The following is a 14,681-nucleotide window of genomic DNA, read 5'->3' on the forward strand; positions in this document are numbered from 1 at the left end:
TGTTTTCCGTACTTGCCGCGGAGAGGAGGCGCCTCTGGACTGGTACCAGACAGACAGAGCGGACAGAGGGGCTGTGTGTGCACCTATAGAAGGTTATGAGCAAACGCTGCGTGTTGGTGGTGCTGTAACGATGGTGCACACTCGAGCTGAAGATTCCTGACTACTGGGGGTCACACATCCACTGAGGAGATGAGTGATCAAATACGACGTGACACGGGGAAAAATCGAAGGACCCATTGAGCGAGAATGATGTTGATGCCAGTCTGACGGTCAGCAGCGTGTGTTTAGTGCTACGGTTCAGGATGAATAGGAAGAAAGGAGACAAAGGATTTGAAAGCCCAAGACCCTATAAATTATAAGTATCCGGTTTTTTTTTAATTGCTGTACTTGAAATCAGTGCACGTTGAATCAGGCCACAGGCTGATTAATAATGATTTATTTCAGAAGGTTGGAGCTGTTGCTTGTGGTGTAGCTTGCATTCAAAAAATATGTGTTGCAGATGTATGTTTTAATGTGTAAATGGACTTACTCATGGGCAGCGAGTCTGTCAACTGTTCAGTCTCACGAAGATATTTACATTATGCTCGTCAAACCTCAGACATTTCTCCACCCAGTCTCAGTACTAAAGACCATACTACGATGTTCCATATTTACTGCTGTGTCAAAAAGCCCTTTTGACTTAAGGGCTTTTTTACATATGAAAAAATGCTTGCTTTTGCAGCAAGCAGCTTTGTTAAGCAAATTGTCATTTTTACACATTCACTATTTGGCTTGTAGCCAAGCTACAGAGCAGTTGTTGGTGGATTTCAGTGCATCTTTATATATTTCTTGTTATATCTTCTTGATTCCTTTATAAATGTGTCACACAAATGTATTTTTCTAAGTAGAATCAGTCTTGTTATATACACTTACATGTAAGTAATGTCTGAATCCATATTTAGGTGTAATTTCTTGAAGGAATTTTTATCAAATTTCGTCTCATCTGAAGCAATGTCACTTTTTAATGCACAGAATATGTGCATATAAAGTGTGATGTGCCATAAAAGTTGAATTCAAGGTTTTGTCTTGAGTCATGAAATGCACTACTGTGAAGGTGCCACCTACTACAAAAAATACATAGAAATAACTTGTAGGGTTTTAAAGAAGTTGGAATTACTTTATCTTCCACCTTTTAAATCAATGAGTTTTATTTACTAGGAGTTCTAATACGTGACTCCAAATTTAAGGAAATGCATTTGACTAGTATAAAATGCCCATAATGATTGATATATTATCATTGATTATATTCATTATGCATTATTTTGCATAATGAATTCTTCTGGCATGCTATTTTAAAAGCACACACTCTATCTTTTAATGTGTAATACCTGCTTATATAAATTATGTACAAGTGTCAACTCTCCAGGTAGACTTTCCACAGGTCTCTGATTGCAGGTGTTAGGCTGCATGCCATTACTGATACTGCTCACCACTACAGTGTTAGTAGACCTTGACACTCTGCCATTAGTAATTCTTTGTTTTTACGTACAGATAAGTGATGTTCAAAAACGGCGTTGTTATCTTCCTGTATTACTAGTAGTGTTCATACTGGTATGATACTATGTTTGATATTTTTTGGAACTTTCCTGACGTTGTGGGCAACTTCTATTCATGATTTGGTTTAGACTGTATAAGAGATTTAGACAATCATTAATTCTTTTTATGCAAGTATATTCTAGATGCAGTATTTGTCTATATGTACATATATCTTCTTTGACTCTTTATTAAACTGGATTAAAGTATTATTTTAAATGTTGGCATTTGTGCAAAACCTTACTTTATTTTTTTTTTCTTTCAGCACAACTCATCAGGTAGTTTGTATCAACAACATAAATTTTCAGAGAAAGTCTGTTGTAGTAAGTATTTTTTAATAAAGTGTGAAAGTAGAAATTAAATGTCTGAGTTTTCTTCATACTTTTAAGGAAAAAACTGCACTCAGAAGCTAATTATGCTGTTCAGCTACTTCATATGTTACACTTTTCTCATCTGATTCTTCTCATAAGTCTGTCATTGCTTGAGGTGTATCAAATAAAATACCTTCTAATGGTGAACACTTTTTTCTCTGTAAGAGAAAGCTTTCTAAACTAAGGCTGCTGCATTGTAAATATTACAGAGCAATTTGCAGTTCAACATTCATGCTCAGACCGTGTTAGCTGATGTTAGGGATAGGCTTACAGGGTTTTCTGGCATGTGTGTGAGTTCACTTGGGCTTTGAAAAGACTTTCATCATTTCAGGCCCAAAGTCTCCAAGGGTCTTTGTCAATTTACATATACGCTTAAATGGATTCTGCTTAAGTTTTAAGAATCCCTGTCTCAAGTTCAGATACCAAAACCTACAACATAGTGATGCTAATAACTTGAAATGTAGTCATAGGGGCAGATTTTTTCCAGTAAAACAAGCATGTCTGTCAGTCAAGTTCAATTTTTTTGTTTTGTTTTGTTTCATTTCATAGCTGGGAAAATTCACCTGTTAAATAGCATGAAAAAAAATCTAGGCATCTAAAGGGCAAACCGTTTCCCTTTTTAAATATGAAAATACCATCTTTATACCAGTGATTTTCTTTGAATTGTATTAATAATAATTTTTCTTATATCTCTCTAGTTTTTGAGTTAGGATTTTACAGAAGATTTTGATTTGTGTTTTCATAGGGTTATGTGGAACTGACAATATTTCCCACAGTTGCAAACCTGAACAGAATCAAGCTGAACAGTAAACAGTGCCGGATTTACAGAGTGAGAGTCAATGATTTAGAAGCAGCTTTCATTTATAATGATCCAACGCTGGAGGTCTGTCACCATGAATCAAAGCAGTAAGTGCTATGTTTAAGATTCTGCAGATGTGTTGTTTTCTGTTGCTCGTAAGTATATCCTATTCTATTTTACTTTCAAGTTTTACCTGGTAGGTTCCTAAAGGTAACATTTGGTATAGCACCTTAATTCTGGGGAAGTATTTTGGCAATAATTTTGACTTTTACACTATTCTTCTTTAGAATTTCTTTTGCTAACATATCTTTGTACTGTTTTGTGAAAGTATCCAAAAATTTTCTATAAAGTACTTTATGGGGAAAAAAGTCCTTGGATTTGAATTGTGTGCTTGTTACAGACACTGTGTATTCCTTTATTCATCAGTTATGCAAAAGCTCCAATAATTCATTGTACAAATACAGTGTTAGTTTATATAGGACACCAAATTTATTATCAGAGTTAAGAAATTTACTTTGAGTCCTGATACTGAACCACTTGACTATATTAATTCTGTAATTCTGTTTGCTTTGTGACTTGATTTTTTTTGCTGTTGACACTATTGCTCATTATGTCAAAAATTCAGAATCCTCATTGCAGGGATTCTAGATTGTTACAAAGAGCTAGTAAGTAAAGCTTTTGGCCTTTCCTGAGGAATCAAACTTTCATTATTTATTGTTGTAGATAACAGTGTAAGTCCTAGAATGTTACCTGAACTCACTTTAAAATTTGAAAGGAAAAGTTTCAAATTTCTTCACCATCTGATATTGAAGAGTAAGTTTAAAAACATGTGGCATCCTGCATGTTCGGGGAACTGATACAGGAAGGGGCTTTAGCAAAAAATGTCATAGCCTTTTCATTTTTGGTAAGAGCATGGTGGGCAAATGATTTCCCTAAGTATTCTCTTTTGATTTGCTGAAACGTTCATATTCTCACACGTTCTTTTGGCTGGCTCAGTTGAATTTACAATTTGCTGACTTGTTAAAAACTTCTAGTGAAAGTGTTGTACAAGTTTAATAGCAGCTGATACGAAATCACAGAGTCCTTTAGGCTGGAAAACACTGACTGAAATCACCTAGTCCAACTCCCCTGCTCATGCAGGGTTAGGTAGAGCAGGTTGCACAGGGCTGTGTCCCTTTGGGTTTTGAGTATCTTCAGGGATGGAATCTCTGCAGTCTCTCCAGGCAACCTGCTCCAGTGTTGATGACCCTCACAGTAAAAAGCGTTTTCTCGTATTCTGATAGAATTTCATGTATTTTAACTTATGTCCACTGACAGGAGCAGACACAGTGGGCACAAACTGAGACATAGCAGGTTCCCTTCGAACATCAAGAAACTGTTTTTACTGTGAAGGTGAGCACTGATACGATTTACCCAGACTGTGGAATCTCTATCCTGGGAAATAGTCGAGTCATCTGGACGTGCTCCTGAGCAACTGGTTGTAGGTGACCCTGCTGGAGCTGAGGGGTTGGACCAGAAGACTTTCAGAAATCCCTTCCAACATCAGTCATTCTGTGATTCTGTAATAACTGGAATCCTGCATAACTCCTGGAAGATGTGAGAAGGGAGCAGCATTTAAAGTGATCAGAGTGAGCACTCCATTATGTTAAAAAAGGGATTAGGAGAGGTCATTTTTCATTCAAACTTTTCAAACTTAATAGAAAATCTCTTTATTTCATAACTCTGTGTTATTCATAGTTATGAAAGACAGAGGTCACCAAATATTCATAACAAAAAACTAGTATGACTCTTTCTGTATCTCAGAAGTTAGAGGCAACACGAGTTACAAAGTATTAGATGAAGTTAGATGTATCTTTCCATTGAAATACCAGGTCACAATTGGGTAGTTAAATACAGCACCTCTGTTCTTAAGGCAGGATTGCAAACAGAAATACTAGAAATCTAAAAACTCTAGAATTAGTACCTCAAAAAAATCATCAGTGCGTTTCTTCTGCCCTTCTTTACAAAGAACTGTTTCTAGAAACAGTGGTTTGTAGTAGTCTTTACATCTAATCATCTGGTCATCTCTTTCAAGTTCTCATGTGTAATGGCAAGTTTAGTGATAATGTCCTTTGTACCCTTGCAGCTGAACTAGCTGCAGCAATTATTTTGAATGGGACACAGATCAGACAGCGTGGTTCGTTTCTGATGTTACAGGGATAGTTACCTTTTGCACAGTTTTCTTTAGTAGTCTGTTGAACTAGTAAATGTGAAATTAAGATGGTTCTTGGCAACCTGTTTATTTAAAATATTTTGTTTTCATTCTTTATTCTTTCCTGTGATGTGTAGCGAATATAAGTTCAAGTTATATGATTTTATATACAGACGCTTTCGTTTGTTTTGATAATGCTTTTAGTTTCTTAGATGTTGTTTTCTAAAACACATAAAATCATAGAAGCATTAAAGTTGGAAAAGACCCATAAGATCATCAAGTCCAACTGTCAACCCAGCATCACCATGACCATTAAATCATGTCTTCACGTGCCATGTCTGCGTGTTTTTTGAACACTTCCAGGGACGGTCACTCCACTACTTGTTGCTGCCCGCATTCTCCACCACAGTAACCACTTACCTGGACAGTCTGTTCCAATGCTTTGCAATCTTTTCTGTGAAGAAATTTTTTCCGAATAGCTAATCTGAGGCATAAGTACTTAGAAAAGTTGTTAATTTAATGGACATTTTACTACCTTTTTATCAAAGTTAAAATAATTTGAAGACTTCTTACTCCCTTAGTTAGCAACAGAATTCTATTAAAAATGGAAAACTCTGTATGGAGTAAAGGTTAGAAAACTTGCTACAGCATCTCTGACTTGAAAGGTTATGTTTGCTGATAGGAGGTTAAGAGAAATGGTTGGTTCACTGTTACGTTGTGCAAATTTTGGCATCTGAGAACACAATTAAAAGAGGGTTAAGAAATTCAGCTTTATGTATGACACACAATTGTGTCTGCCTCACTGTGATGTTCTTTGCTACTTCTTGGTGAGATCTGTCTGATCACCTCTTTGTGTTCTGAATTGAAATATTCAATTTGTTTTCAGTTCAAATAGTACTATTGGGTTTTAGCATCTTTTGATGAAAAAATCATTGACAGGTGGTCTCTGTCATTTCACATTTTCAGTGTTGCAGAAGGTGAAACAATTTTTTTCAGTCATGTATGTTGTCAGTTCTCCTGAATATCTCACTAAAAAGGTAATTAAAAATTGGTGAAGTTTGTAGGAAAGGTTGGAAGCCATTAATTAGTGCATTAAATATATTTTTAGCTTTGATGTCATTGCCAATTTATCCATTAGTCCCAAACCATAACTTCAGGTAACAAGTGAGAGAGTGTTTAACGGTTTCTCTAGAAATAAAGTCAGACTTCTGTCTTGTAATTTCCTCTGGAGGCTTCAGGCAACCTGAATACCAGGCTTTTCATACCAGAATAGATGGATGAACTTAGATAATGCAGTCACTTCCTTCCTGACTGAGCAAACACCTGAACAGTGGTGTAAGATATGAAATAATTTACATTGCTTTATTGTGTGTACACAGGATGGCAGAGAATCCCGTTTTGCTCATGCTTTTGAGAAGAGTTTCAAGTCTTGTGAAGACTGCAAATAATGGTGGAGAATGTCTCTTTGGGTCATGGTTTGGGGCTGCTGGTTTTGAGTGTTACAGCTGTCTATCCTCCTCATCTTTCTTTTCCTTGTAAATTGGTGCTTTCTTGATTCTGTCAGCATAAGAGAAATGAGTGTGCTTTTTCTGGGCTATACTTCTATATTCTGTGTAGAAATCCCAGTGCATATTCTGAATACTGAGACAACTGCTTGTATCTCAGCCCTATTTATTTAAAACTGGCAAAGGAGATACATTTTTCTTAATCTTGTGGTTGAGATTGTAAACTGTTAAATAGGTGCAGCAAAAGTTTGGAGTTTGGATGCAGTGGTTTGTTCTGTGATAAGTGAAGTTTGTGATGATCCTACTGTTCCTGCTTACATGCTTCACGTTTGTGGGATAACTAGGATGCCAGGCCAAGAAGCTGTTGCATTTTATTGTTATTTCTGTATGAAGGAAGCTGTTTTCAGTATAGCTAGCTAATATGCACATAATGCTTTCCTGGGCAATGCCGGTTTGTTTGTCCTTTTTTTTAGCTTGAAGCCTGTACTATTTAAACATTACAAGTATGAAGATGTTTTGATATCCTCTGACTTCACTATTGCTTTAGTTACAAGCAGCAGTAAGCTGTGAGAGAGAGCAATGTGGTAGCCTTCAGGGCATGTCTGTCTTGTCTGTCTTTATTCTTCTGAGAAGTCCATGATCAAGCCTTTAGCCTTTGCACAAAATAGAAAAATTTTTGGTGGACTGAGTGTGTGTTGCCTTGCTGCAATAAATAACTTTTATTTCCACTGATACAATGCTTGTCCAATTCATGATAGACTTCATTAGAAAGAAACCAAGTGTCGTGGCCAGGACAGGGTTGATTTTTGCAGTAGTCAGGAGGGGGAAGGCTAAGGCCTGGAGATTATTCTATACCACCTCACATCATTTTCCAGGGATGGAGGACGGGCTCACTCCGGGGTCACATAGTGTAGTGGAGGGAGCAGTCAGGTATTTTCAGGGTGGGGGTGTTCTGCAGGGTGAGCAAGAATTGTTTGCCTCTTTTCTTGTACATACTGTCATTAGTATTGTTGCTGTTACTGTACTCTTACTTTATTGCTGTTTCCAGTAAATTATTCTTATCTCGACCTGTGATCTTTGCCTTTTATGCCTCCAGTTCTCCACTCCCAAGCCCCACAAGGGACGGGGGTGGGGCCAGTGATCGAGCTGCCTGTGATTTGGACTGTTTCAGTGGGAACACTAAATGGCAGAGTACCATTCCTAAGCCAGGACAGCCTTACTTGGCGCCCAGGTTGGGCATGAAGGGTTGAGATATCAACAGATCTGCCCAGAGCGGGTTGGAAACAAATTTCATCTAAACATTTGTTGTATTAGGTAACAGAGCCGCTGGTCACTCTATGTCTTGGTTTGTTCAAAGTGGTTGTGCTATCTAGCCTTCTGTATGCTTCTGTATATGCACTATGTGCCCATCATGGTGCTCTTTTTCAGACTGGGAAGAGGGATCAGGATTGCTTTGTTGAGTACTGTGGGATATGATATGATGACATCATGGACAATGAGGATCATTTGGGATGTGTGTTCAGTGTTGTTCTCCTACCCTTACCTCAGGTGCTCCCTTTAGGAGTCCATTAATAACTGTACCCAGTCTGTCGGGAGAATAGGGGAGGATGATTTCCCCCAGCTTGTGAGCCCCTCTTTCTCCTTTGTGCCTTACAACAGCTTTTGAGAATTTTGGATTTCCTTTGGATGTTAAGGAAAGCAGACCAGCAGGCACTGGGGCCACTCAAACTGCAGCTGAACCAGAGGAGCAACCTGTGTCGGTACCAGGCACCCCTATACAGAAGAAGAAGAAATCTTAGACAAAATCAGTTCACTTAGTGAGGAATGAAGAGGAAGTAGGGCCCTTGCAACAGGAGGAAGAGGCAGGGCCAGAGATAATCACCCGATGTTCAAAGGGAAAGTCCCTGCAACACATCATAGCCCTGATGCTACACGGAATAAGTGAGTTGCGCCAGTCATAGCAGCAAGTTCAAATAGGAAACCCCAGTCCCCCAGGGATCTTGGAAATCATCACAAACCGGCCTGAGGGTGAAAATTTCGGACTATCATCAGAGGAGGAGGAGGAAAAGGTGACACGTCCTGAGGAGGCCCCACCATATAATCAGCTGCCAGAAAATGAAAAGCAACACACCCTCTTCACTGACACTTCCTGTTGTATCATAGGGTTACATCGCAAATTGAAAGCTGCTGTACTGAGTCCTATGTGATGAGTCACAGAAGCTATTGAGGGACAAGGTGGATCAAGTCAGGTTGCAGAGCTGAAAGCCATCCAGATGGCTTTGGACATCACTGAGTGAGAGAAGTAGCCAACACTCCACTTCTATACTGACTCATGGATGGTAGCAAATTCTCTGCAGGGTGACTAGGACAATGGAAAAAGACCAGTTGGCAGCCCAGAGGTAAACCCATCTGGGCTGCTGAATTGTGGTAAGATATCCCTGATGGGGTAGAGAAGTTGGCTGTGAAAGTACGTTATGTACATGTAACCAAGAGTTGGGCTACTGAAGAGCATCACAACAAACAGGTGGATCAAGCTGCCAAGACTAAAGTGTCTCAGGTGGGTCTGGGTTGGCAACATAAGGGTGAATTATTTCTGGCTTAGTGGCCCATGATGCCTCAGGTCATCAGGGAGAAGATGCAGTATACAGATGGGCTCATAATTTAGGGATGAACTTAACCATGGTTATCCATAACTGTGAAGCATGCACTGCAGTGCAGGCCAAGTGGGTAAATCCTCTGTGGTGTGGTGGATGATGATCGAAATACAAACATTACAAACATGGGGAGGCCTGGCAGATTGATCCTATCACATTCTGCAAACTCACCAAGGCAAGTGCTGTGGGCTGAGAGTGATGGAAGCAGCCGCTGGATGGCTGGAGATGTATCCTGTGCCTACACTACTGCCTGGAACACCATCCTGGGACTTGAAAAACAAGTCCTGTGGCAACGTGGCACCCCTGAAAGAATTGATTCGGACAATGGGACTCATTTTAGAAACAGCCTTATAGACACCTGGACTAGAGAACATGGTATTGAGTGGGTGTATCATACTCCCTTGCACATGCCAGTCTCTGGGAAAGTTGAGTGGTACAGTGGACTGTTAAAAACCACATTGAAAGATTGAAAGCAGTGGGTGGTGGAACCTGGGTAGTGCAACCTCCACCTTCCTACATTTAGTGGAGGCTGCCTGGTTAGTTAACACTAGAGGCTCTAACAATCCAGCTGGCCCTGCCCAATAAAAATTCCCATGTACTGTACAAGGGGATAAAGTCCCTGTGGTGCATATGAGAAATGCGTTAGGGAAGACAGTTTGGATTAGTCCTGCCTCATGAAAAGGCAAACCTATCTGTGGATTGTTTTTGCTCAAGCACCTGGGTGCACTTGGTGGGTAGTGCAGAGGGGCAGGGAAGCATGATGTGCACCTCATGGGGATTTGATTTTGCATAAGAACAGCCTGTAATGTTGAATTGTATAATACTGGTTCCTGAATGACATTGCCCCTGTATGTAATAACCACCAAGGAAAATGAATATGGGCTGCTCCAGTTAGACCAGTTGTGAGTGCCTGAGGCAACTTGCAACCAGCTGACAGCACAGCACCTCTCCTGCCCTGGAAGGCATCTAGGATGGACAGAACACACATGGACTAAATGAGCTCAATAGATGCGTTGGAGGGATGGTCACTGTGGAAATATTATATATATATGTGTGTGTGTGTGTGTGTATATATATGTATGTGTAGTTGAAAGGTGTGGGATTTGGGCATGAAGTAGACAATATAGAATAAGAGGTAGATAATGTCCCTGTTCTGGCTAGGACAGGTTTAATTTTTGCAGTAGCCAGGAGGGAGCATGGCTAGGGCCTGGAAATTTTTCTATTCCACCTCACCTCATTTTCCAGGGATGGGAAGAAGGCTCGCTTCCAAGTCCCATAGCATGGCAGAGGGGTCAGGTATTTTCAGAAGTTTTCCACAGGGTGAGCAATGCCATGTGAGTTGTTCGCCTCTTTTCTCGTACACGTTGTCATTGGTCTTGTTGCTGTCACTGTTTGTTGTTTTATTGTTGTCTCTGGTAAATTATTCTTATCTCAGTCTATAATCTTTACCTTTTGTGGCTCCAGTTCTCCTCTCCAGCCCACCATAGGGGCAGGGGGGAGAGATCAAGTGGCACATGGTTTGAAGTAGTTTCAGTGGAAACATTAAATGGGAGAATTCCTAAACCATGACACAAAGGTGCAGAGAACTTTTGAAAAGAGATGACAAAGCCCTTAAACTTGGCCAGGAGTGAAAATTAGGTTTTTCAGCACGACAAAGATTTAAATCATTACCCTATTAATAAATCACCTATATATGCATGTATTATATATTTAAAATGCTATATCATGTATATACTCCAGTATCAAGTGCTTATTCTATCTGGGAAGCAAAGTAGAATAGTAAATGAATTACAGGTAATGAATTACAGGTAGAGCAAAGAATTATTTTGCCAAGTTGATGTTAAGTACTCTAGGAAAACAGTGGTTTATAGACTATATGTTTGGCACATATATTTGTAGCACTGGTGCAGCTAGTAGTGAGAAATGCTATGGGAAGTTTGAAATCAATTAGTAGCTTTAAAAAATAAGTCTCTGCAGGATTGCTTCTTTACAGTCGGTCAAGCTACATGCTTGGGCTGTAATTAACAGTGCTTGGGGTGAATTCTGATAATAAAATGTATCTCTACTGGGAAAAAAACCATGAATGTGTATTTGTTTTTCATTGTCAATCTACACTTAGCATTAGGAAAATTTATCATTGTTATTCCTTGGGCTATAACTTTTGGCATGTGCTCTGTTTTTCTTAAAATGGCCATATCCAATTTATTGAGAATAGTTCAGCCTATGAAAAGATTAATTTGTAGTACTAAGCCTTTCATGGATTCTTTTACAATGAATCACCCATTTGAATTGGAACACTTCACAAAAATAGAACTATAAGAATAGACTTGTTTTCCATAAAATGTTAAGCTCTGGTGTCTACCTTCTTTGCTGTAAAATCATAACCTTTTCCTGTCTCTGAACCCACTGATGTTTAAAGTGTAGCCACAAGCTCATCACAATCTTCAAAGTTGGAACAAATTCTCACTGATGTGTAGGAAGGGGATCCTGTATCAATAATAGTCAATTTTCAAAACCAATTTGGATTAAAATTAAAAACTTTAGACTTTACAATCTAATGGAATGTTACTGTTGTTTTCTGTTGCTAGCTTTTTTAATTACTGATAGTTCTTAGTCATGCAGTCTCTTTTTAAATAGAGTTTTTCCAATGGTATTTGTTTGCCTTTCTAGGATGCCATTTGAAGGATAGCTTAAAGTAACTTTGCTTAGGAGTGTGTTTTGACCCCTCAGTATGACAGTTCAAGGAAATAAACCAACTGCTGCCTACTTAGAAAAAAGGACTTATTTTTCCATTGGACACTTTCAGCTGCATCACCGCAGGGTCAGATGAACAGTAGTGTCCTTAGTGAGTGAGGTAGGAATGCATGAGTGAGACTAGGAGACAGCACATCAGCTGGACTTAAGTGGGTTGGAATTGTTCTGGAGCCATACCTGGAGTTATAGTGTATTCTAGTGTACAAATTCAACCTTTTGCTTTTGAAACTTTTTGGCATTGTATCCTACCTTTAGGTATACTTCAGCTGTGAAAAGGGGGGAAAAAATGTATTAAAACTTGAGATTTGTGTGTTTCTATACTGAAATGGTCTCATTTACTATTCATGTCCAATTTTCAGAAGCTTCCAAGCAAAGTAGACAAGTTTACTGCTCCTGACATTCTCGGTCTTGGTGGAGGTGCCAGGGAATTTGTGCGTTATTAGTGCCAACGATGAAGAACTACATGAAAATATGTTCTCAACATATTTTAGTGTTTTAGCAAAATTTTATGTGTGTGGAAGACTAGGAATATTAAGCATGGTGTTTGACATAGCTAGACTTACAGGATGGTGCTGGTGGCATGGTTAATTGTACTTCATTCTTCCAAGTAAGGTACTGTAATTTGGGTGGTTTTCTCTGTGGATAGTGAATAGAGACTGGTTAGATGAAAGCAAAATCCTGAAATGAGATCATGTCTGCTTTGTGTGGACTTCAGATTGGAAGGTGGAGTCCCCAGCCAAAAGTTAATTTACTTCATTGTGGTGCAGTAGTCCTGGGTCAGGACAACCCCTAATATCAGTACAGGCTGGGAGATGAAGGGATTGCATGCAGCCCTGTGGAGAAAGACTTCAGGGTGCTAATGGATGAGAGGCACAGCATGAACTGGCAGTGTGCATTTGCACCCCAAAAAGCCAACGGTGTCCTGGGCTGCATCACCAGCAGTGTGGGCAGCAGGGCAAAGGAGGGGATTCTGCCCCTCCACTCCACCCTTTTGAGACCCCATCTGCAGTGCTGCATCCAGCTCTGAGGTCCTCAGCACAGGGAGGACAAGGACCTGTCGGAGCAGATCCAGAGGAGGCTACAAAGATGATAAGAGGGGTGGAACACCTATTTGTGGTGAAAGGCTGAGAGAGTTGGGGTTCAGCCTGGAGAAGATACAGCTCTGGGAATATCTTATTGCAACCTTTCAGTACTTAGAGGGGGTTTATAAGAACGATGGGGCAGACTTTTAGTAGGGCCTGTTACAGTAGGACAAGGGGTAATGGTTTTAAACTAAAAGAGGGTAGATTTAGACTAGATGCAAGGAAGAACTCTTTTACTGTGAGGGCAGTGAAACCCTGGAACTGGTTTCTTGGGGAGATGGTAGATGTCCCATCCCTGGAAACATTGAAGGTCTGGTTGGACAGGACTCTGAGCCACCTCATATAGTGTAAGATGTCTCTGTCCTCTCCCAGGAGAGCTGGACTAGATAACCTTGGAAGGTCCCTTCCAAGAGTGTTCTGTGGTTCTGTGATTCTATGGCTGCTTTATGCTTGGTTGTGTCTTGCTTCCACAGTGCTTGGATTCATCAGCAGTACCTAAATTCTGGGGAAAAGGTGATAAGTTATTCAAACACATCTCTTCAGGTATCGAGTTGTGCAAACTTCTGAAAAACTGTGTGTACTGGAGAATTAGAATTAAGAAAGATTTTGCTCCCATGCTTTAAACAGTTTAAAAATGCATTTTGAGAAAGTATAAAGGCTATTGCATAAAGCTGTTAAAGCAGGGTTATTTTTGAACTTGACTGGTCGTCCTCCTGTGGCTGAATATAATCACATTAAATAATAAGGTAACATCCTGCTCATAAGTACTTTAACAGCAGACATATGCTTGTTTCTGCTCATTTTAGTAGAAAACAGTTACTCTAAGTCATAACTGAAGTGATAATATGACTTTGGAATGAAGTGAGCAGTTAATGAGCAGATGATATATAGTTGCTCAAACCTAATTACGAAAAACTGTGTTTACATCTTAAATGAATTACGGTACACTTTAAAGAAGAAGAATGTTTCTAATATAACTAGAAACAAAAAAGTATAGCACAAATTTTTGTGTTTGTGTATTAAGGCCAAAACTCTTAACATATAATATTTTATGTGTATTTACAAGTGCATTAAAACAAACCCTATTCTTATCCATCAAGCTAAAGGGGAAAAATACCATTGCCAAGCTAAAATCTCACATTTAGAAAACCAAAATAAAAGCAAAACTGCAATATATGAGGAAGCAGATCTTCAAGACAGAGCTTTAGATAAAGACACAATCTTCATCCAAAATAAAAACTAGAATTTTTTATTTCTATTCCAATAAATGTAAAATACTACTCATATTGTCAAGAAAAGAACACCGAGCGCTTCTCAGTTTATCGGGAATTATTACTGTTTAAGTCTTTTTGATCACAGATCACTTCTGCAAGAGCCATATTTAAAGTTCTGGTTGTTGAAATCTAATCTTTACTCCTTTTCTCTTCCACTCCTTTAAAAACAAAACAAAACACTTGGTTGAACATGCACCTTGAAATTCAGTATAGAAATTGTCTTAACTTTCAAACTAGTATTTTGTGGTTTAGCACAACTGTACTCTAATAATTAACTGGGTATTTCTGACAGGAGGAATCTCAACTATTTTTCCAATGCCTATGCTGCTGCTGTCAGTGCTGTGGACCCAGATGCTGGAAACGGAGAACTCTGCATTAAGGTTCCCTCGGAGCTATGGAAACATGTTGATGGTAAAGACACTGTACTGAAAGCTTAATTTAAGATGTCATAGAGTTGTCAGCTACAAGTTCCCTTAGGA

At 39.2% G+C, this 14,681-nt stretch overlaps 1 protein-coding gene across 2 annotated transcripts in view; it reads left to right on the forward strand.

Moving 5' to 3' along the window:
* Nucleotides 1-6: 6 nt before the first annotated feature.
* Nucleotides 7-14,681, forward strand: part of TAF2 (TATA-box binding protein associated factor 2) — a 60,984-nt gene continuing 46,309 nt past the window's right edge. For both annotated transcript variants that reach the window (XM_008642624.2, XM_017746087.1), the window contains exons 1-4: nucleotides 7-355; nucleotides 1,841-1,895; nucleotides 2,689-2,849; nucleotides 14,495-14,613. In XM_008642624.2, coding sequence (XP_008640846.1) covers nucleotides 303-355; nucleotides 1,841-1,895; nucleotides 2,689-2,849; nucleotides 14,495-14,613 — 388 coding nt within the window. In that variant the 5' untranslated portion in view covers nucleotides 7-302. The remainder of the gene's footprint in view (nucleotides 356-1,840; nucleotides 1,896-2,688; nucleotides 2,850-14,494; nucleotides 14,614-14,681) is intronic.

Source organism: Corvus brachyrhynchos, unplaced genomic scaffold (genome assembly GCF_000691975.1).
Source record: "Corvus brachyrhynchos isolate BGI_N302 unplaced genomic scaffold, ASM69197v1 scaffold28, whole genome shotgun sequence".
NCBI lineage: Eukaryota > Metazoa > Chordata > Aves > Passeriformes > Corvidae > Corvus > Corvus brachyrhynchos.